The following is a 25,373-nucleotide window of genomic DNA, read 5'->3' on the forward strand; positions in this document are numbered from 1 at the left end:
TGGCTTGTGTGTGTAAACTTGATGTCGTATTTATTCTTTAACATCCAGAAATTTTGGACGCAAATTTCTGACTCAATGTGAAATGGCCTTTTTTGTGAAAAATATGTAATTAAATTACAGGTTTAGAACTTTTACTATGATGAATGTTAACCTTAAGCGCCACCTAGTGGACAAAATCACTTCATATTAGTTTATATAATAATCTTACTTGGAGTGGTGAAGGATTTTACAGTCTGATGCTAATCAGTATTGAGTACAACTTTAAGGTTAATCCCGCTTGGTTTAAATATTAGAACATCATAAACAGTTCTCACATAGTCCTGAGAAATTTAGAAAAGTAATCAAAAAGTAATCAAATGTTACTTTACTTTTATAAAGTAATTAAATAGTTACACTACTCATAACATTTTAATAGAGTAACTTGTAACTTGTAATCTGTATCCTATTCCGTTTCCAAAGTAACCTTCCCAACACTGTTTCTGTGTAACCCAATGTAACAAGTCGAAAAAACACTTGATCAAAGATTTATTTATTTATAGCTGTTTGAATAATAATCCACAGAGACTCATTCTCGCTCAGACATATACTCGTGTACTTGTGTAGAGTGTGTACTCTAGTATGTGTTGTCATGTGTGGACTGTACCTGAGACTGGGTGTTGATATTCGATCCATTGTTCACCAGTTCTTTCACAACGTCTTTCTGTCCAGCGAGTGATGCTATGTGCAGAGCTGTGTTTCCTTTCTGAAACCAGACAAAAACACGACAGATGAGGTCGACTTCTGTCAGACAGACATCTAAAATCAAATATCACTTGGCAGTTCACTAGTTGCACAAGATGGTGCCGGTGAACTTTCGGGACGCCAGAGTACTATTTTCCGGTTGTATAACACTTTGGGAAAAGGAGGATTTTTGGCTGGCAGATATGGGTGTTTTTTATTTAAAAAAAAAAAGTAATATAACCAGTGTTGGGTGTAACTAGTTACTAAGTAATTAGTTACTGTATTTTAATTACTTTTCCCTTGAAAAAGTAAAGTAAGGGATTACTCATATGTTTTCTGTAATTTAATTACAGTTACTTTTGATGTACTGAATACTTTGTGAAATATGTGTGTGCAATAGTGGAATTGACATCAAAATTCAAAGTCTTACTTTTAAATCTCTGCCTTAATGTATAATTCTCACATTTGTAATACTTTGGTCAGTTAATAATATTATTTATTTGAATGAATTAAATAAGCCGTTTCATGTCTATCCTTGAATCACTGAACTAATCAAGGTTGATATAGAAAGTAATGAGTAACTAAATACTTTTTGGAGAGAGTAATTTGGACAGTAATCTAATTACACTATTGAATATGTAATGAGTAACTAGTAATTAATTACTATTTCAGAGTAACTTACCCAACACTGAATATAACAGCGATATACCGACCCTGGCGTCCCGAATGCTCACCGGCGCCATCTTGTGCAACTAGCCCATGCTGTCGCTCATGCTTGAATATACGTGTAATATTTTTATTCATGTATATATTTCAGCAGGGTTTTGATGCCGTGAGCTCTTCTCCTCACCTTTGTTGAGGCGTCCACAGTGGCACCGAGTTTGATCAGCTCGGTCACGACCACCACGTGACCTTCTTTAGATGCTAGATGAAGAGCATTCAAGCCATTCTGCATCACAGAAAAAAAAAATATTTATTTACTATGAATAAGACAGAAAAGACGTTCATCTGGATTCTTGACACCTAATTATTCAGATTTTCTCCAAAGTGCAAAATGAGAAAAAGTTCATTCATTTTAGTCCAATCTACTGTAACCCCAGAGAATTCCCCAAAACAAGAAAAAAGGAAAAGAGATGTTCATGTTTGTATGACCCTTTGTCAGGGGTAAAAGAGGTCACCTTTTAGTCGAGAGACTAAAGTTCATGAGCCCTTAGATCTCAGAAAACACTACTAGCATGTCAATGATTCTTATGTTTAGGGAGGGAATTCATTACTGCTTTTTTTATTAATCATGTTTTTTTTGTATCATTCACATCATACCATAAACGTTCATCTAGTAAAATTTAAAGAAATAAAGTAACAATAAAAATATAAAATAATAATACAATATTTACAAATGTTTGCTGATCAAGCACTATGGCTGCTAAACGGATCAACACACAATAATGATCTTGTTTGTACATTTAAATGTAATGTTTATGTAAAGGAAGATGGTCTCACCTGGTTGCAGATGTTGAGGTCCACACCAGATTTAATGTAATCGAGGGCCTTTTCTAGATTTCCAGCTCGGGCCGCTCTGAGGTAACTGGCATTGCTATCAGTCTGCAAGAGAGAAAAACAACAGTCAGAACACCTCGATTGAACAAACCACAAGAAACATATGATATCTCCAGCCGTATAAAGAATTAAGAGCAGAAATCTGGAGCTGAACATCCTAAGAGTCAACCTGATCATAAAGTACCCATTCAAAACACCCTAGCAACCACACAGAAACACCCTAGCAACCGCACATAAGAACCTTATATCATGGCAGCAGATTTTACATCTATGTTTGACTTTACGATACAGAACTGAACATAAATCAGTCTGATCCAACAGGTCATTGCCACGATCTCTGCATTTCTGCCAGTTTTTGTGTCTGATTACTGGCACACAGATCAACAGTAATCCAGTGAATCATTTACAGCTTTATTACTGTAAAACATGACCTGAGGAAGAAGAGGATGAGATGACTGAAGCAGGTTCAGTTCAGATATTCAGACACTGAGAGAGAGAGAGAGAGAGAGAGAGAGAGAGAGAGAGAGAGACTGGGTGTGTCTGCTGTTACTGCAGTGCTGTAGTCCTGACACACCCTAACACACACATGAACACACACACACACACAACAGCACATGCTCTCTGCACTTACACATTGTCTTCACTCATAACACACGTTTGACACAAAGTCAGTGTTTTACATTACTAATGCAAATCATTTATTAAAATATCACACTTACTGTATTTAACAGATTCTTTTTCTATTCTTTGTTTCAAATTTAAATACTTGATTTGCTAGAATACAATCAAAACTAGATGCTGGTTGGTCAGTACAGTGCATTATATTCAAAAAAAATTTTTGAATAAGTTTATATACACTGACTGTGTTAAACATTGGATATTGGAGAAACATTGTCTGTTTATATAATCAGCCAAGATTTGCTTATTTTTTTATTACATTATTTTTGAAGAGAAGATCAATTGACACTACAAGTCTTTGAAAGCAGCAGCACAGGAAATATGGCAAACACACAAATGATGATGATGTCATATTTCACTCCACACGCCTCCTGCAGGGTTCTCTCGGCATCCCTTCATGTCTCTCTCAGCATCATGAGATAGAGATGTCATAGTCTTCATACACGCTGAGCTCAACCTCTGCAGTGTGTGGGAGTTTCCTCTCATCTCATCTCTCTCTCTCTTTTTTTTTTCTTACGTGGCGTGTTGGGAAAGATCCACACAATTCAGCTTTTTGTCTTTCCCTTGACACATGAATGATTTACCCCATAAAACAACGTTCACAAACATGCCGATGGCCTTCGATTTACCTCCAGCATTTGTGGCGTATGGATGAAATTCAATACAAAATGATTTTTCAATAACCTGAAAGGTACGGCTTTCACTGGCTTACGTATAGATTTGGAAAACAAGAGAAAATGTGAATCGTGATCGATGTGAAGCTACAAACACAAGGTGTCCTGTGAACACGGTTCAGACATTTATATGAGACTGAAATGTGAAATTGTGATGTCTGAAACACACTGGTGTGATGACACAGAAGTGATGGTTAACAGACAGATTATAAGAGTGAGTCAATGTCCCGTCCCACAGCACAGCACTTAATGGATGTGAGTTTGAACGCTTCTGATCAGCAGCCAGCATTAGAAGAAACCCAGCCCGAGGCTTACCGGTTTACACACACACACACACACACACACACACACACATCTCATATGTGTCTCAGATATTCCTACTGATAAAAAGAGTCAGAAATCTGACAAATGTGTATGTCATGAGAGTTTGAGGAGAGATGTCAACGATGCGTCAAACTGAGCTCACATTTGTCTCGTCTGCAATCAAAAGTCAATATTATTGAAGATCTCAATATGAAGTCAAACATTTCTCATCACATCCAGATGATTTGACCTCTACAATTGAATCAACAATCACTTACACCGCCAGACTCTTCATGTGTTTACACAATTACACTCCTTTAAAACATCTGAAACAAAGTTGATCCTTAAGTGAAACACAACATCAGACTTTCTGAGCTATGAAAGAGCCACACCTGAGCAACCAAACCTCCAGGCCCTTATCTCTAAACAATAAACTTTGGTGCGGGTTATAGAAGTACTAGTATAGAAGACAAGAGTATAGATGTAATACTATAATGATATAATATAATGACATTTGCACATAACTGAAATAATGATCATGGTTATCAGTATTATCACAATTTTGTTAACTCACTCGCCGCCAGCCGTTTAAAAAAAAACTTACCAGCCTACGCCAGCATTTTTTAACAATTTCACCCAACTTTAATGGCTCACAGTACATTTTCTGTAAAGAGTATATGGACAAACAATGTCAAATGAAAGAACAGAGTCTCAGCTTTTAAACAAGATAAACCATATTCTTCTATCTTCATTTGTTTGTTTTTTATCACTCCGTAGATGTGGGTAGGTTCAGAAAATGCTTCAAAAGGTAGGCTTCAAAAATTCATCACTTTGATTAAACAGCTGAGATAATTAATGTTTTTTGTCAAAGATTCCGCCCAGATTCCACTCAGAACAATAATTAAAAACAGATAAAACACATACGTTCTACGTTCTGGGATGTACTTTTACCCAGTGGTGTGTAATAGCGCCACCTGCTGTACATCAGTACAAACACTGATTGCCGTAAATACTCGTCTTTGGCGGGGAAGCGTTTTTTTTTTATTGACAATGGTGGTGAAAGAGTTAAATAAATAAATCAAATAAATAACATGAATATTAATCCTGGCACAATAGGGCCTTAAAAATCAGAAAATCATCTTTCTGCATAATAGGGTGTACTTTAGGACCCAGGAGACACATGCAGTCAAAAGAGTCATCGTCAAAGAAACAAGAAGAAATCAAGAAATATGAAGTAAACATTTGTCAGTATATATTTCCCCCAATGTTCAAATGTTTTGACGAAAAGCCCTGTGATCACAAATAATCGTGAGCAGACGAGGATGAATATGTTTGTCTCATATCAATAACTGTTTTGCTTATTTATTTTGATGTATTTTGAAATAAATGAACGAAACAGATTTCATAATGCGTTTGTTATCCTGTTGCTAACTTTAGCTTACGCTGGACAGTAGTTACTGTAAGTAAAGATAAATTGGTACGGTTTTATGATAACTCAAATATGATGTTATTAACCGTCTGACGTTTTTATCGTGGTTTATCTGAAACCGGGAATCGTTACATCCCCAGTAAACGGAGTAAACGAAAGTTTATTAGAGACTAGAAAAGCAGAGACTTGCATTCCCTGACGAGAAATAAGCATACATCAAGTTCATTTAATGGCCAGTACTTAAAGGCAGAATGCATCGTGTTGTTCAGAAACAATTTTTGTCATGCTGGTTATAAATCTCTTCAGATCCTGATAGCAAACAAGTAGTATAGTGGTCAAATAGTTTTCTATAATTATATATCGTCTGTGAAAGGCGTAGGACCAAAAAATGTTCGACCAATAAAAACATTCTGGCCGCACCTTTTGACGAGAGCCATTGGTTGAGACTGGGCGTGTGTACATTTTCAGTCCCCGTATTTTGCATCCCACTGCGCACCAGTTCAAGCAGACATCATTCATCATCAGCGCGCTCACAGGCTCACATGTCAATTTTGCGAGAATGGCGGACAAGCAGCAACACTAATTTGGCGGCGGATCTTTATTACACAGCGACATGTTACACAAGTGACACAAGCGACAAATTATGCATCGAACTCTGACTAAAAACGATTGTTTAGGTTCGTTACTACAGTAATGTTATTCACTTTGTACAGCAATGTTTTCTGACCGGTGAATGTGCCATGTGTCTCGCCGTAGATTCTGGTCTGAGCGCTCATGTGTTTTGGAGGAGGCGTAGCTTTAGACTGCCATTCGCATGGAGGGTGGGATCATGATTTCTGTGCTAGAAGGCTAAAGTTAGCACTAATTATGCATTCTGCTTTTAAGTAAACTTCAATTATATTAGGTATAATTAATGCTTGCTGCGATTAACATCTAATTATTGCGTTTACATGATGTGAAGTGAAATCGCAATATTGCCAAAATCCTATTATAATCGCATAATGAGGGTGCATGTAAACATAGTCACTGTTAAACGTGCTGCCTGAACATGGTCGACTTGTCAAAAAATTTGTTGAACGTAAGACGTAGTATTTCTGTGTTCGATACACTCAGATTTGTACAGATTTGTTACAGATTTGTACAGGTTTTTATTGAACATGAAATTCCCTACGTAACTTAGTTCTTAGTGCCTTATTGGACAATTCTCCCAGACAACCAGTCCCACCTGTCATCAATGCGTTTCATTTGTTACTGAAGTTTAGCTGTGTTTGTTTGTTCACGGCATTTCAGTGTAAACAACACAAACTTATGTTGAATCAACAGTTATGAAGGGATAATGTGATGATGTATTGTGTGCGTGTGCTGTAGTTCCGTCGTCCTGAACGCCTCCAAGAGCTCAACTGTTTTTGTAAATATTCCTACAGCTGTATCTGTCTGATATAAATGTGATCAAACTAAAGACTCTTCGAAGATACGCAATACTACTATTTATGTAGACGCTCATGTGGTCGAATGCGTTGAAGCAGACATAAGAGAATGGTTTAAAGGTTTGGTTTAAAATACACTCTCAGAGGCCGTTTACAACTTAAAACAGAAAAGTTTTATGCATTATGAGTCTTCATTTACAGGAAAACTGTGATTTGGGGGATTGAAAACGCAAACCTTTGAAAACGGGTCTCAAAGTGCATGTTTTGAAAACGTGGGCATTATCGTTTACGTGTAAACTCTAAAGGCCGCGTTTCCAAAAACGATGACATCATACGCATGCGTATTATACATCCAAATACATTACAACCGGCGGCGACATAGTATTTGTACCCACTACTATAAAGACACACACACGCGAACAAAGTGTATTAAACATGTGTATACGCATGTGTGCAAGCAACAGCGCCATCCACTGGCCTGGCAGGCATAACACATTGTTTTTGTTCGTTTTCCTGGATCCATGTAAATGCAGAACGCTGTTGAGTGTACGTGAAACTTTTCAAAAACGCCTAGGAAAACCTTTTTCCATTTTTATTGTGTAAACGTACTCTTAGAGACGGATTAAACACCAGGTGTAAACAGGTATGTGTCTCTTTATCTCATGTTGTGATCTGATTGGCCAAAACGCATCCTAATACCAGGTATAAACCGGGCCTGAGAGACAATCATGTATTTGTATGTGTGGTGTTGTAATACTGTAAAGTCTGTGGATGTTTACATGAAGAGTTTGAGCCTGGATTGACAAAGATGACATCTTGACCTGTATGACAGATAAAACATGTCACACACTGATGAATGCAGATTGCAAACACACACACACACATCACACACACACAATGACAGCAGATAAGAGAGTGTGTGTGATGTATCTGCCCTCATTCCTCACACTCTTCAGTGTGCACTACAGATAGTGTGCGTGTGACAAGTGCAGACTGTCATACTGTATGATGATAGAACGAAATCACCCTCACACCCCATCTGCTCCTGAAATACTTTATATTAAAACCATGAAACAACGTTTTGACCGGGACATGAAGACTGAAGGTCATCTTCACCCCCAGTAGCTTCTTAAAAGCATAAGTACTTCTATGGTCACTTTACAGGGTCGAATTCTGGTTGGTTTGGACACATTTTAACATATCCAGTCTCAATCGATATGAATTCACATGACTTTAATGCCCGTCTCCTAATGCACAATAATGCAAAATATTTTGATGTTTTAATGTGAGAATCAATAACTGTTCCTGATGTCATGATATTTGACTTGAGCTGCGATTGTCAAAAGTGACAGCATGAATCTGAATCTACTTTTCACACAGAGCTATGACATGGCACCAGATTCTTTGGAATAAAGCACATAAACTGTATAACACTTGACTTTTTTTAGTTAAAGCTCCTCTGACAACCACAAACAGCTGTTGTATATGAAGATTCTTCAGAATCTTGAAAAAAACATCGGACACGAAGGTCACAGAACAATACTTTCATTTCTAGATGAACAGTCGGACAAACTGTACATTACAGACGCCAAAGAGAGAACATGTTGACTACTGTTAACCAACAACTCTGTTGTTCAGCTTTAACGGCACAACTTGATTCCTAACATCCCACGACACTTCAAATTACCCTCACACCAGTTCACACTAACATAGAATTCAGTTTCAAAACATCTGCACCTTGACATTGCTTGTGCACATATATCGGTCATGTAAGAGCGACTCGTGCCCCATCACCTTCCTCTTGGACTGAAACCGGAGCCTTCTCAAGCAATGCAGCACTCCAGCAGAACTATGCCCCCCGCACAAACCACCTCAAGCATACACAACCTCCAGAAACACACACTTACTGATGCCTGATCTACGTCGTCTTCCACGGTCATATCTGCAGTCCTGGATCTCGATTCCGGGAGTCAATGAGCTAGAGTTTGTTTCGGAAACTCCAAAAGCACATTACATGACAAACACTACTACAACTACAGGACGCTGAGACAATCCCTGTCTCAATTTACAAGCGTTACACTTTCGTGGCCCACAGAAGGATGATCCTCTTTATCATCCGTGCCAGTGCGGGACGTTAGCGTCTTTTAGCCTGCTCCCCTTCCCAGCTGTCTCCTCTACGACCTGCTCGGCATACTGCGACGGGACGACCCATTGCTGACTTACCATATTTGTAGGCACAAGCGGTCTCTCCCCTCACTCGGTGTAATCATGATCTGCTGGTCTAAAATAGCAACGGCCCCTCGGCGCAGCAGGCCTCTCTGACTGAAATCCGTCCTGCGCAAGTCTCATTGTCATCCTGCTTATCAGCTCTTTTTACGTGCCCCCTCCCGCAGCACAAATACCCCGGCACGGGCGGCCAGATTCAGCACAACTCAGTCAGCCGCCACTGTTAGGAGGCATTCAGCCATGCTGGAGTGCAGCAGACCAGCTTAAGGGGGATTTGGGGGCATTTCCACAGGTATTATCAGCAGCTGCGGTGTTGCCTTGATTCGGACGCTGACAATCGGCACCTCTCAGCCTCTGAACTAGTTTCTCTCTCTCTCTCACTCGCTCTGGGGGGTTGCAGCAGTCTCTGCCCGCATCAGCAACATTATACCACCAGCATCAGACCCCCCCATCACCACACTCGGTCATCACCCCATGCCCTTCCTGTCGCATTAATTGAATCAATGCCATTGACTGTCATTCATTGTAGATTTTGAAAAAGCCTCAAAATACATGCTATTGAAATATTAAGAAATCAAAAATATTTCTTCATTTTGTATCACCTTAACATTTTCAAAAACCTGAAACATTCTCGACTTAACTTCCAGAATTAAATTATATTTTAAATTCATTGTTTTCTTTTGGACCCTTCAGTATTACATCATTACAAAATTTTTAGATTTTTTAGATTAGATTCAAAAAAAAAAAATCTAAAAATTTTGTAATGATGTAATTTGTAATTGTTTTCTTTTGGACCCTTCAGTATTACATCATTACAAAATAACTTAATGATATGACTTAAAAGGATTTAAAATACCACAACTTGAAAAATATTGTGGTTAGGGTTGTTCTGATTGACGATACTATCGTGTATCGATGATGCTCAGACATATCGGCGATAGCTAATAAATAAAAATATATGTTGCAAATTAATATTACAAACGTGCATTGCGCATTTCTTTTTGCAAGAGAGCTTGCAATGTACGCGGCTGAGTTTATTGTGTGCAAGGTTTGAGTTTTCCGCGCAAGAGAGAGCTTGTGATGCGCGCGGCTTTTCCTTGCAGGAATTGCAATGCATGTGAGGGTTGTCCAAAAATACAGCATGTCATGGATAAATGCATAAATTGCCCCCCTCGATACTATCTTGTATCGTCTATCCACAGGGTGGCAATAGAACGATCTGACTATAGAGAATATCGCCCAACACTAATTGTGATTAAAACCTACTTCAAAAAGGACACTGGGACACTTTTTTGCTTTTGGACCAGCTTTGCCAGGCTGTGTGGACTAGCTTAAAATCTTCATTAATGTCTTCATTTTTTTTATTTATTTTGTTTCATTGTATCTTACTTTTGTTGTGTGCTGCTACATGGTTGTTTTGATTTGATTTGATGCATTATATGGCATTTTGTTTATTTGTCTTGATTTAAGAATCAATAAAATTCACTACTTTTATCTAAAACCAGCTAAGACCAGGCTGGTGCTTAGGTGGTTTTAGCTGGTGGGTTTCAGCCTGACCAGCCGAAACCAGCTTGAAAAGTGCCAAAAACCTCTCTAAAAGAAAACTGCTTCACCAGCTTAACCAGGTAAAAGCAGTTTTTTTTTCAGTAGATGATTGCTTAGGGAAAAGTTTCTATCTGCAGAAACTGCGTTTTCAATCAGAGTTGCCAAACAGTCCCTCTTTCAAACATTGGTGAGATGGCAGTAAGTGATTCAGAGGAAAGTGTTCTAATTGGTCGATAGCTGAGAAATTGAAGACCAGTATCTCTGCTGATGGCAGATACAAACATCAGAATGTGCTCAGGCGATGCAGATGGCACTAGGGACGGGGCAAACTGTACCCCCTCAGATTAATAGTGACCCGATCTGTGCACCTCACTGTCCCTACGAATGGGAGACATGTCCCAGATGTGGCAGATTAGTTTTGTTATTTATTTGAATAGCTAGTCTTTTGCACTTAGCAAGCACAGGAAAACTTGGGAGAGCATGACTATGCAATTAGGTGAGTGGACACAGGCAAATAGCGAACGAACACAAAAAGAATGGTTGGATAAATCAAACAATTTATCTTCAGGAAATTATGTTTTATGTGGACTTGCAAGACTAAAATTAGGGTCCTGGCATTACATTATCATCCAACCCAATGTACTGTATAAATTGACTGATTTACGTTTAAATAAAACCTATTTTGCAGAAGGCGTGAAGTTTTGGTGGGTGATTGGCATAAAAACAAATAACAGTTTGATCATGCATTGCTACTGTTTATCAGGTAGGCCTTTGTGCATTGTTGTTTATCCATGATTTCTAAAAAGAATCCTCAAATGGCTTTTAAGTGCAAAACATAAGCCCAAATTACAAAAAGTAACCAACTACTTGAGCACACTAGTTAAAGCCCAAAGTGCGAAAAATAACAAACGGATTTGAAATCGTTTCCTGACAACTTGGTCCCCCCAGTTAGAAAATCCCACCTGCACCCCTGAATGTGCTTATGCTTTTGTTTTATTCACTGAGCTCAGAAAACTGGTAAATGAATGCGGTGTCCTATAAGTTAGTGATCTCTACATTTACTGGCTCCTCTCTAGTGCAGTGTTGCCATAGCAACCCATCTCTTATTGCAGAGGGGATGTGAGCCCTGAAATGGAGTTTGTCCTCTCACAAACACACACAAGCCATTAGGTGATGGGATCTGTCTCATGAGCTAACTTATCTATATCTGAGGACCTCATAACTTCAATATAATATATATTCATCAGATTCACATCAAAGACTAAATAACCGGAGCAGTTTTACTGTAACTAAACAAATATCTCATTTTGTCAATGTTTATAAAGGAACAGTAGTTGATACTCAAACAAAAAACGGCTGAGAAAGATTACGGACATTTGAAAAAGCAATAAAACATCCTCTGGGATCTGATAATAGCGTTCTCTCTCTCTCTCTCTCTCTCTGTTTGCCAGTCTTCAGGAAGTGCCATGTTCTTTCATTCTTTTCTCCATTAAAGACAATCAGTGGTCAATGTTTAGAAAAAAGGTTTTATCAGTGAGAACAGCGCGTCCCCTTCACAACCACCACTAAACACAGAGACGCTCAGAATGTCAATCACAGAGATGCACTAAACAACACCGGGACATTCACAGAGAACGCATTACACTGGGGTTTGTTCTGCAATAGAGTTAAACGTGACATTGGTCAACGCTGTTTTTGGCTGTAGAGATTTTCTGTGTAGAATTATAGCAGATGACAGTGAAGTCCTGCCCTCTTCAAGTCAACTTGATCGAAAAAAACCTGAACTGCCATTGGTGACCTTCTGAAAATCAACCCAAATCAAAGTGAGCAGAGGGATTTACTCATTTATACAAATGCACATCATGATAAATACTCAGACTGTTGGGGTTCATTGAGGACATCAGTGGTCCATCTATCATTGATCCAAACCCAATTTTTAGGCCTCTAAACCAGAGCTTAGGCCGTGTTCACACTTGACTTCATTTTTTAGTAAAAAAAACACTCGCAGCGTTGAGGTTACAAATAGCAGCCGGTAGTTTTCAAAGATAGCATTAGTGCATGAAGGCAGCTTAGAGAGACAGGCTTCATAGGCAGCGTAACAGAATCTATTTGAATTATTTTTATATATCACCATAACCAATCACATATTTTATTTCTCGCTAGAAATGCAATCAGAAGTTATTGAAAGTGAAAATTAAACTTACATTTATACAAAACTATGCTTCAACAGGCGTTTTGGCCGCCACTTTATTTTTTCGAGCTTGAGCCTTCTCAGTCAATCACGTTCCTAGTATGTTGTCATGGAAATGACAGATCTCTGTCATTGGCTAGCTGTGAAGAAGGTTCTTGATGTAGGAAAAAAAAATCTGAAAAATTAACTTTTTTCAACCTCAAAAGACGCTCTGAGCTGCAATTAAAAAATGCTAGCATCTTCAAAACAGAAGCCAAATGTGTACACGGCTGCAGCGAGGAAGGCGGGGTGAGAGCCGTCAGACAAAGGGGCGGGGTCGGTGGCGTGAGTGATAATGGCTATCAGCTGTGCGCACACCTGTTCCGCATTTCTGACGGTGGAGATCGGAACCATAAAAGAACGAGCTGGCAGAAGTTACGTCGAGAGAGGACCGGGCTGAACATTTTTTACGTTTATATTTATGTTCTTGTGTTTTGTATTTATGTTTTGTTCGCCCGTGGTCGGCCGCGAGGGGCCGCCGGCTGTTATTATTTATATTAAATGTTGAAATGTTTTCTGGTTCCCATCTCCTTCCTTCCCTATATTGAATTGGATTACAACGGCCTTACTGTGTTTACTACTGAATGAAAGTTTATCCATATTACTCCACACAACCGATACCATAATTCAACAACAACTTCAATGTTTCACATATAAACGCTGTAGTAAATATTAGAAATGAAACAAGGCTGAGTGTGTTTTTACAAATGAGTTCACCAGACATCTCAGCACCTGAACAACAACATCCATTTCTCTCACATTACTGGTCAGAGACACACACAACAACACAACATGGAAACTATTGTATTTTTTTATGATTTATTTGCTTTTCTAATTCTATGGTCATGAGCCAAAAATAATATTGTGTATGGTTATAATTGTGCAGATAAATGACAATTAATAGCTACTCTGTTTAAACAATATGAATCACTTTTTCAGGAGACAAATATCAAGAAATAGACTGAATTCTGAAGAAAGCACAAAGCAAACAGAGATTTATTTTTGTAGACCTATATTATGTGAGTTGTGCAGAGGTTAAACGCGTCATGAGCAGGCAGACGCAGTAACACACGTGATGGCTCAAGCACTGGTGTGACAGCTGCACTCATATAAACTCTATATACAGCATAACATACACAGAACACAGCTGCAAACACTTTCAGACAGAGAGAGGTGTTTCAGTACAGTATGGAAATGAAGCTTTGGTGTTTTGGCGATGGTCTCATCAGTCAGCCAGAGTAGAGTACCGTCATAATACTGTCTATATATCACAACACATTCTGGAGTCCAGAGCTTTACAGCAGGGAACTGTGAACATCCAAAAATACACACCACATACAGCTCGCGTTTTCATGAGCGGTGAGCTTCTCAAACAAAACATTCAAATGACTTAACAAACAACAATGAACGTTAGAAAAAAATGATGTCCGCATAGAAATGTCTGAGAACATATCAACTGTACACACACAAAACAAGACTTTCATCTCATCTACAGTTCCAATACAAACAAACTCATTATAGGCTGAGAATGTGTAATAAATGAGGTGATGAGGAAGATATCTCAGCAGGTGTGTGTGTGCTTGATTTACCTTTGTGCTTTGTTTAATGCTGCATCAGCTCTCTTTCTCTCTCATTCTCTCATTCTCTCTCTCTCTCTCTCTCTCTCTCTCTACTCTATCTCTTTCTATTTCTCTCTCTCTCTCTCTCATTCTCTCATTTCATTCTCTCTCTATATCTTTCTATTTCTATTTCTCTCCCTCTCTCTCTCTCTCTCTCTCTCTCTCTTTCTCTCTCATTTTCATTCTCTCTCTATCTCTCTCTCTCTCTCTCTCTCTCTCTCTCTCTCTGTCTCTCTCTCTCTCATTCTCTCATTTCATTCTCTCTCTATATCTTTCTATTTCTATTTCTCTCTCTCTCTCTCTCTCTCTCGCATTTTCATTCTCTCTCTATCTCTCTCTCTCTCTCTCTCTCTCCCTCTCTCTGTCTCTCTCTCTCTTTCTCTCTCTCTCTCTCTCACTTGCAGTATAAACTTCATTTGAATTTTTGTCTTTTCTCTCTCTCTCTCTCTCTCTCTCTCTCTCTCCCTCATTGAAAGTAAGAGGTCAAAGTTCAGCAGGGGAAGATGTCGTCCCGGTGAGCCCCTGCTGGTGTAGATGCTGTCACTACACCATTAAGAGAAACATCAGTCCCTCTTCATATCTATTATCGATATCAATACACATCGATATCAATATACATGTCAATAGACATCCTTTTGGGTTCCAATAAGTGATTAATATTTCAATTTAGGATGGTAGTTGTTTCACCAGCAGACAGTTCTGTGTGGTTTTTATAATCACAACATGATTTTCAATGTTTTCCTGACAAATCACTGGTAAGGCTTGTGTGCGTTCTTATGGTGCCAATCAGCCAATCAAAAGTGTTGCAATGGGGTGTAATTATTATCAACGTTTGTGACGTAAAGTAACAAAGTGTTCCTGTTGTTTAGTTGATCAAGCTGTCACTGTAAACAAACAACGTCTCTTTAAAAGACTAAAATATTTATTAAGGTGATTTTTCTCCAAATGATCATTCAAGGCACATCCTACAGCAGTGGTTGGCCACAGGCGGCCCGCGGGCCAAAAGCCAAAGCTGTCCCGCCAGCAATAATATCTGTCCCGCGCCAGCAGCATTACTTTAATTATTTTGGCCGCAGCTGGTTCTGAATTAAATCTGTCACAGTCACGTCTTTAGAGAATTTGAATAAATAATAAAATTACGAGAACATTTAAGCGTTTTATTTTGGAATGAATTGAGAGCTTTTCTGAAAGATATACTAAGGAGTCTGTCGGTCGCTAGACACACTTCTGAAATAACCGTTATGAAATATGGGGAAGCATTGAAGCGTTTTCTTGTAACAGGGCCTCAGCACCAGCACGTGAACAATAACAAAGCAAATTCAGGTTCCTTTTTTTTGTGCAAAAAATAGGCTAAATTAAATAATTATATAACTATTATGTAATGATATATAATTATATAATAACTATATTTTTAAAAGTAGGCTTTTGTAGTTGCATTTTTCATCAATTAATTTCGTAAATTATCCTTTGACTATGTGCTGGCCCGCCATCTATCGCCAAATTAGTTTTTTTGGCCCGATGCTAAACTAACTTGCCTGACCCGGTCCTACGGTGTCACAAGGCAGTGAGTTGGTAAAATGGCATAGTATCTAAATGCATTCTGATTTATATTAATATTTATTTATTTAATGTCATAAATCACTCATCTATTATTTCATACACATTGCAGACAAATCTTTTGATGATGTGGTTGTGTGAGGGCAAGTATCATTCAGGTATTAATTCACTAAAATATCATCCCGTTACAGTTGCAGGATAAAAAACAATGTTGCCTGATGTCATTAAAGAGCATTTATGTTTCCCTAAATGTAATCATCCCATTTGGCTATTTTTAAACCTACACGCTTCTGCCAAAAGACTAAAATTTAATTCTGCTCCTCAGACACAGCTTCATGTAACATGAGAATATAGTCTATGAATATAGTACACAAGAAATGTGTGTTACTTTAATTTTATGATGTGTTTTGGTAACTTGTATAGAAGAGAAATTCATGTGAAACTGAAAAACACTAGTGCGTAGAAATAAAAGCACCCTTTAAACGACCTTCCCAACTCTAATCACATTAATGAATGAATGAAGGGTGAACGAGAATGAGAATCTGTATTTGGTGACAAAGTATCCCGTCAGCCCCGGGTCACAGCGAAGAGGGGGGCCGAGGTCCCGAGGGACCCCACAGCTCGCTCCTCAAACAATAGAGAGAGAGAGAGAGAGAGAGAGAGAGGAGGAGTCTTGGAATGACGCTCATGTTTAATAAGTGACAGCGGATTAATGAACCTGCTCAGTGTATTTGCTCAAAAACAGGGGGTGATGCTGGTGGCAGCGTGTGTGGGGGGGTTAACCCATCCCCCAATTTAAACCTGCATTTAATAACACATGGCAACAATACTGCACTCAGCACAACCACGCTAAAAAAGATAAAGAGGGTTGAAGGAGTGAGAGGGGTGTGAGGGACACATCATTAAAATTAATTAACACCAAAAGATTTTTGTTTCGACTGAAAATCTGACGATTCAAAAAATCTGACGTTTCATAAATTAATGTACTGAACTAGTGTATATAGTTAATACAAATTAAATAGTTTCAAGGTTTATACAAAATGTAATTGCTACAAACTGAAAGCAATGAATTGTTATTTTTGTTGTTTTTCTATTTTTATGTTATATAAAATAATTAAATATATATTTTTCACAATGTGAATTTATGTTCAATTTTAGCTATTTTGTAATGTGCTTTTTTCATTCTATAATTTACTTATTCTTTTAATATTGCTTTATAGTTTTCATTTATTCTTATTTCAGTTTTAGTTTGGTTTTTATTAATTAAACAAATTAATGTTTATGTTTTAATATTTGCTGCGAATACTATTTAGTCTTTTGAAAACTATCTTTTGTTTGATTTTAATAAGAGATGTTTTAATAGTGTTGTTGCACGGAAAAGACAGAAATGATTAATTTCATCCTCATAAAAAAGTTTCATCATTAAAGGACTTTGAAGATAAAAACAAACAAATTCAAGATTGTATTTGGATGTGCACTTAAAAGCAGCAAATTGCTCATATTTGAAGACGATTGTGCTTCCTATGAGCTTAATCGCCTTTTGATTCAAATATTGTGATTAGGCCTGCGTGAAGTTTATTCGCAATATTGCCTAAATCTGATTATAATGGCATGATGAGGGTGAATGTAAATCTTATTATCTGATTCTCAAGTGTACAGCAGTAATCAGACCTAAGCTTTTATAAAATCTGCACATGGATCATTATTTCACTACATGATGGTTGACTATGTACCTGCCAAATATGATTTATAAATCTACACTACTAGAATACGGAAATGTTTGTAATACAAACAAACACATGTAATTTACTGTCATCTATCAGCGTGTCTAAAGGGAGACATGTTTCAACAACAAATCGCTTTCTATTTTGGGATGGTTTTTAAATGCACAATAAAATAATTTGAAGTGCGGGCAGTCATCTAAGTGTTTGTTTTGTTTAAGCCGAGCAGTGAAAGTGAAGCTCTGCCAACAGCCAGAAGTAGCAGACTGAAATATGGATTTTCCTTCGTGCTTCTGTTCTGAGCTAAACAACCCATAGACAGCCAGAAACGTCCCGACGCGTCATCATGTCCAGTAAAGTCAGATCCTGTGTGAGGACAGCGTGTACTACATGTGCAAAAGTAACGATACAGCATAACACATGTGAAAACGAACGCTTAAAAGAAAAACTGTTTACTTTGAAGGAGGGACAGAAGACAAATCTAGAGGATAATATAGTACAGTAGTTCTTAAACTGGGGGCCGTGGCCCCCCGGGGAGGCCCAAGATGGATGCAAGGGGGCTACAGATTTTGTGGCATTTTATGAAATATAGAAATGGATCAAACATTTTATGCAATCAAACATCAGAAAAAGAAGACCACCAGACAAAATAATTGCTGTTTCAGCTTTGTATAACCAAATCTTTTTTTGTTTAAATAACATTTAAAAACTTAAGATTATAAGACTTTATTTGGGGGGCCAAAAGCGATGCACTCTACACAAAGGGGGCCTTACAACGAAAAAGTTTGAGAACCACTGATATACGGTAGAATATAAAAAACAACTACACAGAACAGCCTAGCAACCACTCAGCGATGCCCTAGCAACCACCCGTAACACCCTAAGATTGTGGTGCACAGCCAATTTCTAGAAAAATTCAAACGACTTCAACACACAGAATCAATCATGTGATCACGTATGAAGCTCTTTCTAGACACAGATCCATACACACGCATCAGCGGATGACTTCAAGTGGTGTTTTAGTGCTTCGGCTCACAGTACACACACACACACACACACACACGCGTGCGCGCGCGCGCGAACACGATCAATAACCCAACAGAATCTCTTCGTGACCACAGCTAAACTGAGAGCTTTCTGCTTTCCTCTGTAGTATTGATACCCTGAGGGAATGTTCACCGTCAGCATCATGTTGCAGTCCGTGCAAAAGTCCGTTTTTCTCAACAAATTAAGTTAAGTATTTGAGCTTTGAATATGAACCGTCATTAATAATATAAGCGTGAAATGAAAAGTTCTATTAAATAATATATTATATGAAATATTTACTGGAATGATCACATGTGACATCACAAAACCTCCAAGTGTGTTCTCCGAAAATTTTGGTCACATCACAGCAGCAGTCATTATTGTTCTGTTGAAAGTGTGATTATTATGGGCTGCTGAAGGATCTGATGTGACCTTGTCATTCATTCGAATGTGAATCAGCTCTGCTGAGTCAACGACATGCGTGAAGTCCTCGTGTGTAGTCACACACAGACACATCAATGACACGCGGCGCCAAACAACGCTTTAGACCTTGAGGTTTTGAATCATGACATGATGTTTAAAATAAAAGCACATGATCTTGTCTGGCCAGGTACGAACTTCAGTGCTGATAATGGTAAATACTCATAATTATCATCATACTTCTGCTCATTAAAACACATTAGACGTGCGCGTGCTTCTGAAGTTCAAGTGGTGCCAACAACGGCAAATGTAATCTTCGCATGTAACTGAGCACTTCAGAGAATGAGTGAAGATAAATAAAGTGAGAACATTTATTATCTGTTACGTTCCACAGAACACACGGAAATCTAGACACTTAAAGGTTTGGGTTGGTCCGTTTGAAACGAGGCTGTGAGAGAAGCAGTCTGGCATGTAGATGTGAGGAGAGATGCTGAGCTGTGACTAATGAGAGATGGGTTGATGTGGGTTTGTAATGGGATTGAGGCTGGCTGGGACGGGGGCGGGGGGGTAATCTTTTATAAAGCCCACGGGAGAGCGTTCGTGAGCCCCCCGGCGTCTGGACGCACGATAAAAATGACAGCAGTCACGCATCAATATGGAGAACGTATCCCACCGCAGACCAAAGACAAAAACACGATCGCCCCACCGCACGCATCTCACAACACAAGCGTCATCAACGCCCAACAGATTACAAACAAGACGTGCCGTTTTCAACCAGCCGCCGTCTGCAAAGTTCAATAGTCAACTTATATATTCATGCCGTTATTTAATTAACGCCGACAAATAACACGGAGGTCAACATCTGTAAACGCGCCCTCAGAAAATGTTCTGTATTCTGCATCCTTGGTGCATTTCATCTTTATCAGACACATGCTCGTCCTATAAATAATCCTTTCCCATCCACACGGGACACATCCAGCCTACAAAACTCCCACCTCCATCTCTCTCCTTTAATTTCCATTTAAAATCACTTTTTCCTGCACGCGCGTGTGTGCACCACCCCAGACCTCTCAGATTCTTCTAGACAGCCCACCCATCCCTAAAGCTCCACAGAACACCAGCCTCCGGACCCACAGGTACCTTTTTCTTGGGCTCCCGGATCCTTTTTTTGACCTTTTTCTTCTTGTCTTTCTCCTCCTGGGCGGCTGCAAGTTCTAAATCCGCTTTTTTCTTCAGATGGGACGCGGCCTGTGCCATGGCGCGGAGCTCCTGTGAGGTTTCCTTTCATGAAGTGAAGAATCTCCGGGCAGTGTTGAGCTCTATACCTCTGAAGAAAACACAAAGGCAGCGAGCGTCTCTCACACACCCTCTGGAGGTTCTGCGTGTTCCTGCGAGCAGCCCGAGAACCCAGAAACTGCCTCTATGTGAGAGCCGATGGACAGACGTCTCAAGACGAAGAGAATTTCCTTGCTTCCTTTCTACAGGCTCTTCTGGTCCTACCTGAACCCATCCCAACCGTGGATAGAGCACACAGAAAGAGAGAGAGAGAGAGAGAGAGAGAGAGAGAGAGAGAGAGAGAGAGAGAGACAGGGAGAGAGAGAGAGACAGAGAGAGAGAGAGAGAGAGAGAGACAGAGAGAGACAGGGAGATAGATGAGAGAGAGAATGAGAGAGACAGAGAGAGAGAGAGAGAGAGAGAGAGAGAGACAGGAGAGAGAGAGACAGAGAGAGAGAGAGAGAGAGAGAGAGAGAGAGAGAGAGAGAGAGAGAGAGAGAGAGACAGAGAGAGAGAGAGACAAGAGAGAGAGAGAGACAGAGACAGAGAGATGGAGACCAAGAGAGAGAGAGAGAGAGAGAGAGAGAGAGAGACGGAGACCAAGAGAGAGAGAGAGAGAGAGAGAGAGACGGAGACCAAGAGAGAGAGAGAGAGGGTGGAGGGCAGCAGGGATGGAGAATCTTTCGCTCGTTTCCTTCACCACCAGCTGGAAGTGTCTGTGGGAGGGGATGAACGGGGGGGTCGAGGCGTTCTGTGTGTGGATTAACACACCCGCAAACGCATGGCACACACACACACACACATGGATGACGGGGAACGGAACGTCTGTATTGAACCATCATTATTTCCATCTTAAACTGCAAACAGCTTCATGTGAAAAAGATCTCTGAGGTGTTTGTCACTAAAATGAGTAAACATCAGTGTTTTTGATCTTTGTTTCCATACGAATACAACTACACACGCCTTAAACAAGTTACAATACCAGCAAAATGATGTGAGCCAATCAAATCCATACCTGACGTGAAATATTGATTCTTATTGAATCTTTAAATTACATGTTGAAAGCAAAATGTTTTTGGGATAAAACAGTCAATCACATAATCTTTTAGGTGTAATGTACAGCCAATGGGATGGAAATTCTGTTACAAACAGACAGAGTCAAACATGCCCGGGAAAAACATACATGTTTCCCACTGTATGTTCCTTTAATGCAGATGAAACCGAAAATCATGAGTAAACAATGACAGTTTTGTGTAACTTTGCACATATTATCACATCATGAGACAGATATTGATCTGACTGTATGAGCAGGTCCTTCTGGTCATCTCTCTACGTCCAGTCATGAGCACCACAAAAGAAAATTGTTTCACAAAACTCAAGATACGTTTTCTTTGTATCCTGCGCTCCTGATTCTGAAGCAAATTTAGCACGTTAATAATCTTTATATATTTTCCCTTTAAAAGAATGTTTTGTGAGATTTCATGTCGCACGTGTGAGGTGATGTCGAAGCCCCGCTGCGCTTCATAATGTGCTTTCATACACACGAGCGTTGTGTGTGTGTGTGTTATGTACTGCTCACATGTTCCACGACCACCTGAGCCCATGACTGCAGTCGCTGAATATTAATGAGATGACAGAGGGTGTGATGAACACATGCCATTGGCTGAATGAGGACAAGCCGTGTTGTCATTGGCCGATGAGAACAGAGAACAGGACAGAGATGTGAAATGCAGCAGTGAAAGCACATTTACTCTCATCTCTGCCGCACCAACATTTAACAGCATCATTTCACTCTGTTACCGGGCAAACGTCACGATTTTCACAATTACAACAGACAGAAAGAGAGAGAGAGATTAAATCTCATGCAAATGTCTACCAAATCATGATATCCCTAATTAAAACATATTAACAAGATTTGAGAGAAAAGACTCTATTAGTCTATATAGAGGAAACACTTTATAAAGCATGTGTAAATGTGTTCATTAATAACTCATAAGTCATTTACAAATGTATTATAAATCAGTTATAACTGCGTAAATAACAAAATACCTGCCAACTAGTGAGATATTTTTAACTCGCATGTTATAAAAGCTTAATAATTGTGAACACCTCTTTTCCGGACTGTCAATACTTCTAAATATATGATTTACATCAGAGATGTAGTCTTGTGAGCCAGCAGTCTGTTTTTCTACAATAAATAATAAACAAATGTTTTCTGGTTTTGATTAACTATTGGAAGTAATTCAATCATTAATAAAACCTTTGTGCATTTAGTGTTCATCAAAAGTTTGATGAATTTATCCTGGTAAACAAGAATAAAGCTTTGGATAAGCATCATGATCTAAAGGGGACCTTAAGACATCCGGAATCGGATCAGGTGAGCTTCGACTCAAATAAATAATTAATAAATACATTTATTAAGCATTTATAACATGTGAGTTACAACGTCTCACTATTTGGCAGGTATTTTGCAGAATCCCCCTTTTTATTTATGCAGTTGTAACTGCTTTATAATACATCTGTATATGACTTATTAATCTTTAATGAACACATTTATAAATGCTTTATGAAGGGAACCTTATTGTAAAGTGTTACCGAGAACGATGTTTGAAGGCTAATTCTGGGGGTCATTGACTTTATACAGGCTGAGATGAAAAATCCTGTCACAGCCGGACTTCAGACAGAAAGAATAAAGTCTGATCCGCTCTAGGGCCGCATGATAATGGGAGAAATGATCATCATGATTATTCTGCTCACAACTTTAACCACCATTAATATACAACGCTCCGGAATACTTGATTCTGATTGGCCAATCGCTACATTCCAAATTCTGATATTCCCAGATAAAAAAACACTCAAAACTAATAACACATGATAACCTGAATACTGCAAATCATTTTGAGAGGCACAGTTTGATATGATACAGAAATATACATATTTCCTTTAATAAAATATTTGACATTATGTTTACAAATGATTAAACCACATAATGTCCGTGGCATTCGAAGGTTGTGTTTTACCTTAAAATGGAAAGTAAACAAGTTTTCCCAGTGGAAGGTCAACAATCAATAAAATTAGCAAAAAAATATTTAAATAGACGTCTGAATATTTCATTTATTACACTTTACAGCCTATCAATACATGTTATCGTCTGTCCCTGTAGAACTTCTGCAACATTTGAAAGCGGCCAGTCATACACACCGCTCAAAAAACAAACTATTTCTGACCATTTGTGCTTGTTATTAGCAAATTGATATCGCAACAATTACGTTATATACAGTATACAGTAGTTTGTTCATTTTGTTTGTTTTGTTTTAGTTGTTTGTTTGTAAAAAACACTCTCTACAAACTTTTTTCCATTTCTCTCAGTAGTAAATCAAAGAAACCCCATACGATTCTGCTCGAGGATTGTCTTTGGTGAGTGTCATAAACAAACTTAAAATACTTTTATGACCTTTTTCAAAAGAGAATTCTGGGAATGTTCTTCACAATCAGAATTCATCGGGACCGCAGCAGTCAAGCCCTGAAATAGCCCAAACCATACAACCACACCACAATGTCTTGAAGAATCAAAGCCACAAGATAACTGTGTATAACTGTAATAAGACAACTCAGCGATTCATCTCTTCTGCTCTTGAAATATGTCGTCAGGTTTGACATGAATGATGCTAGATGGCATATTTGATTGGAATTATGACTCAACACCTGCTCATGTGATCAATGGAAGAGAGAAATCTGGCAGGTTTTGAACAGCATCATGACAGAATTTTGTGCCTTGATGCAGAAGATTTCTCCACCCACAGCATCACTGTACTACACTCAATACACACTTTCAATAATTCATGCTCCAGTATCGACCATCAGACTCTGTAAGCAAATACAAAAGTGTTGGAACATCATGACTGCACAGATTGAAAAGAAGTCAAAGTCACTTTTGCTCGTGAGATATCACCTCAATACATTTGGTACTATAAACACACACACACACAAGTGCACACACGCGTGCACACGCATACACACACACACACACACACACGCACACAGAGACACACACACAGACTCCCGTTACTGTGAATTACAGACTGCTGAATCAGCCAAAACATCTACAGCAAATCAAACAGACAAACATTTACAAACATACATGCGCACACAAACACTTGCACACACACACACACACACACACAGACATACTCCTGCATGCACACACACACTCGCGCAGACACACACAGGCACACACACACTCGCCCACATACACACACACGCGTACACACACATGCACACACACACGCACAGAGAGAGTCAATCTTTTGTGAATTACAGACTGCTGAATCAGCCAAACCATCAACAGCAATTCAAATCAAACATACAAACATGCGCACACACACACACACACACACAAAAACATTGTTTTTCTATACTTGTCACTTTATTGATTTACATTCTGAAGCAAAGTGGGATGCTAGAACATTCCAGAGGTGTTTGTGTGTTGGATCAGCTTGAAGTGGGTTGATGTTGTGTGTTTCCTATAGAATGAAAGAGTTGAAGTGATGAAGTAAATGTTGCTGCAGAAACAGATTTACAGATGAACTGGTGGAGATCTTCAGTCCAGCCGCTGTCAGCTGACTCTACATTTACAGAAGTAGGTCAGAGTGATAAAATACAGCGTGAATCGACAACGTCCCGAGCATTTCTGCTTTCAACACCACACAGGCCTGATGAAGGACCAGCAGCTCAAAGAAAACACAAGACATCATTAACATCATCATCACAGCATCACAAACTCCAGCTCCAGGTGTTTTTAAGGGTTGGGAATCGAAAATCTATTTCGATTTGGAATAGTAAACAAAAGAAACAGAAATCTGATGCTTGAGATTAAAATTGGAATTCCTCTCTTATCAATTCCTGTGTGCTTATTTTCAGAAAAGTTCTGCTGATATCTCAATGAAAGCCCTTATGAAAATGAATA

General features: G+C 38.9%; 1 protein-coding gene across 6 annotated transcripts in view; it reads right to left on the reverse strand.

The window, feature by feature from the left end:
* The window catches only part of ank3b (ankyrin 3b), a 135,354-nt gene that overhangs the window by 68,891 nt on the left and 41,090 nt on the right, over positions 1-25,373 (reverse strand). For 2 of the 6 annotated variants that reach the window (XM_056770715.1, XM_056770714.1), the window contains exons 2-4: positions 2,221-2,322; positions 1,571-1,669; positions 644-742 (exon numbers count right to left, since the gene is read on the reverse strand). In XM_056770715.1, the coding sequence (XP_056626693.1) occupies positions 644-742; positions 1,571-1,669; positions 2,221-2,322 (300 nt within the window). Of the gene's footprint in view, positions 1-643; positions 743-1,570; positions 1,670-2,220; positions 2,323-8,695; positions 8,980-9,011; positions 9,042-20,272; positions 20,423-25,373 lie in introns of those variants that run through there. The other 4 variants (XM_056770713.1, XM_056770719.1, XM_056770718.1 and 1 more) reach the window with 4 other exon arrangements.

This window comes from Triplophysa dalaica, chromosome 17, assembly GCF_015846415.1.
Source record: "Triplophysa dalaica isolate WHDGS20190420 chromosome 17, ASM1584641v1, whole genome shotgun sequence".
Lineage (NCBI taxonomy): Eukaryota > Metazoa > Chordata > Actinopteri > Cypriniformes > Nemacheilidae > Triplophysa > Triplophysa dalaica.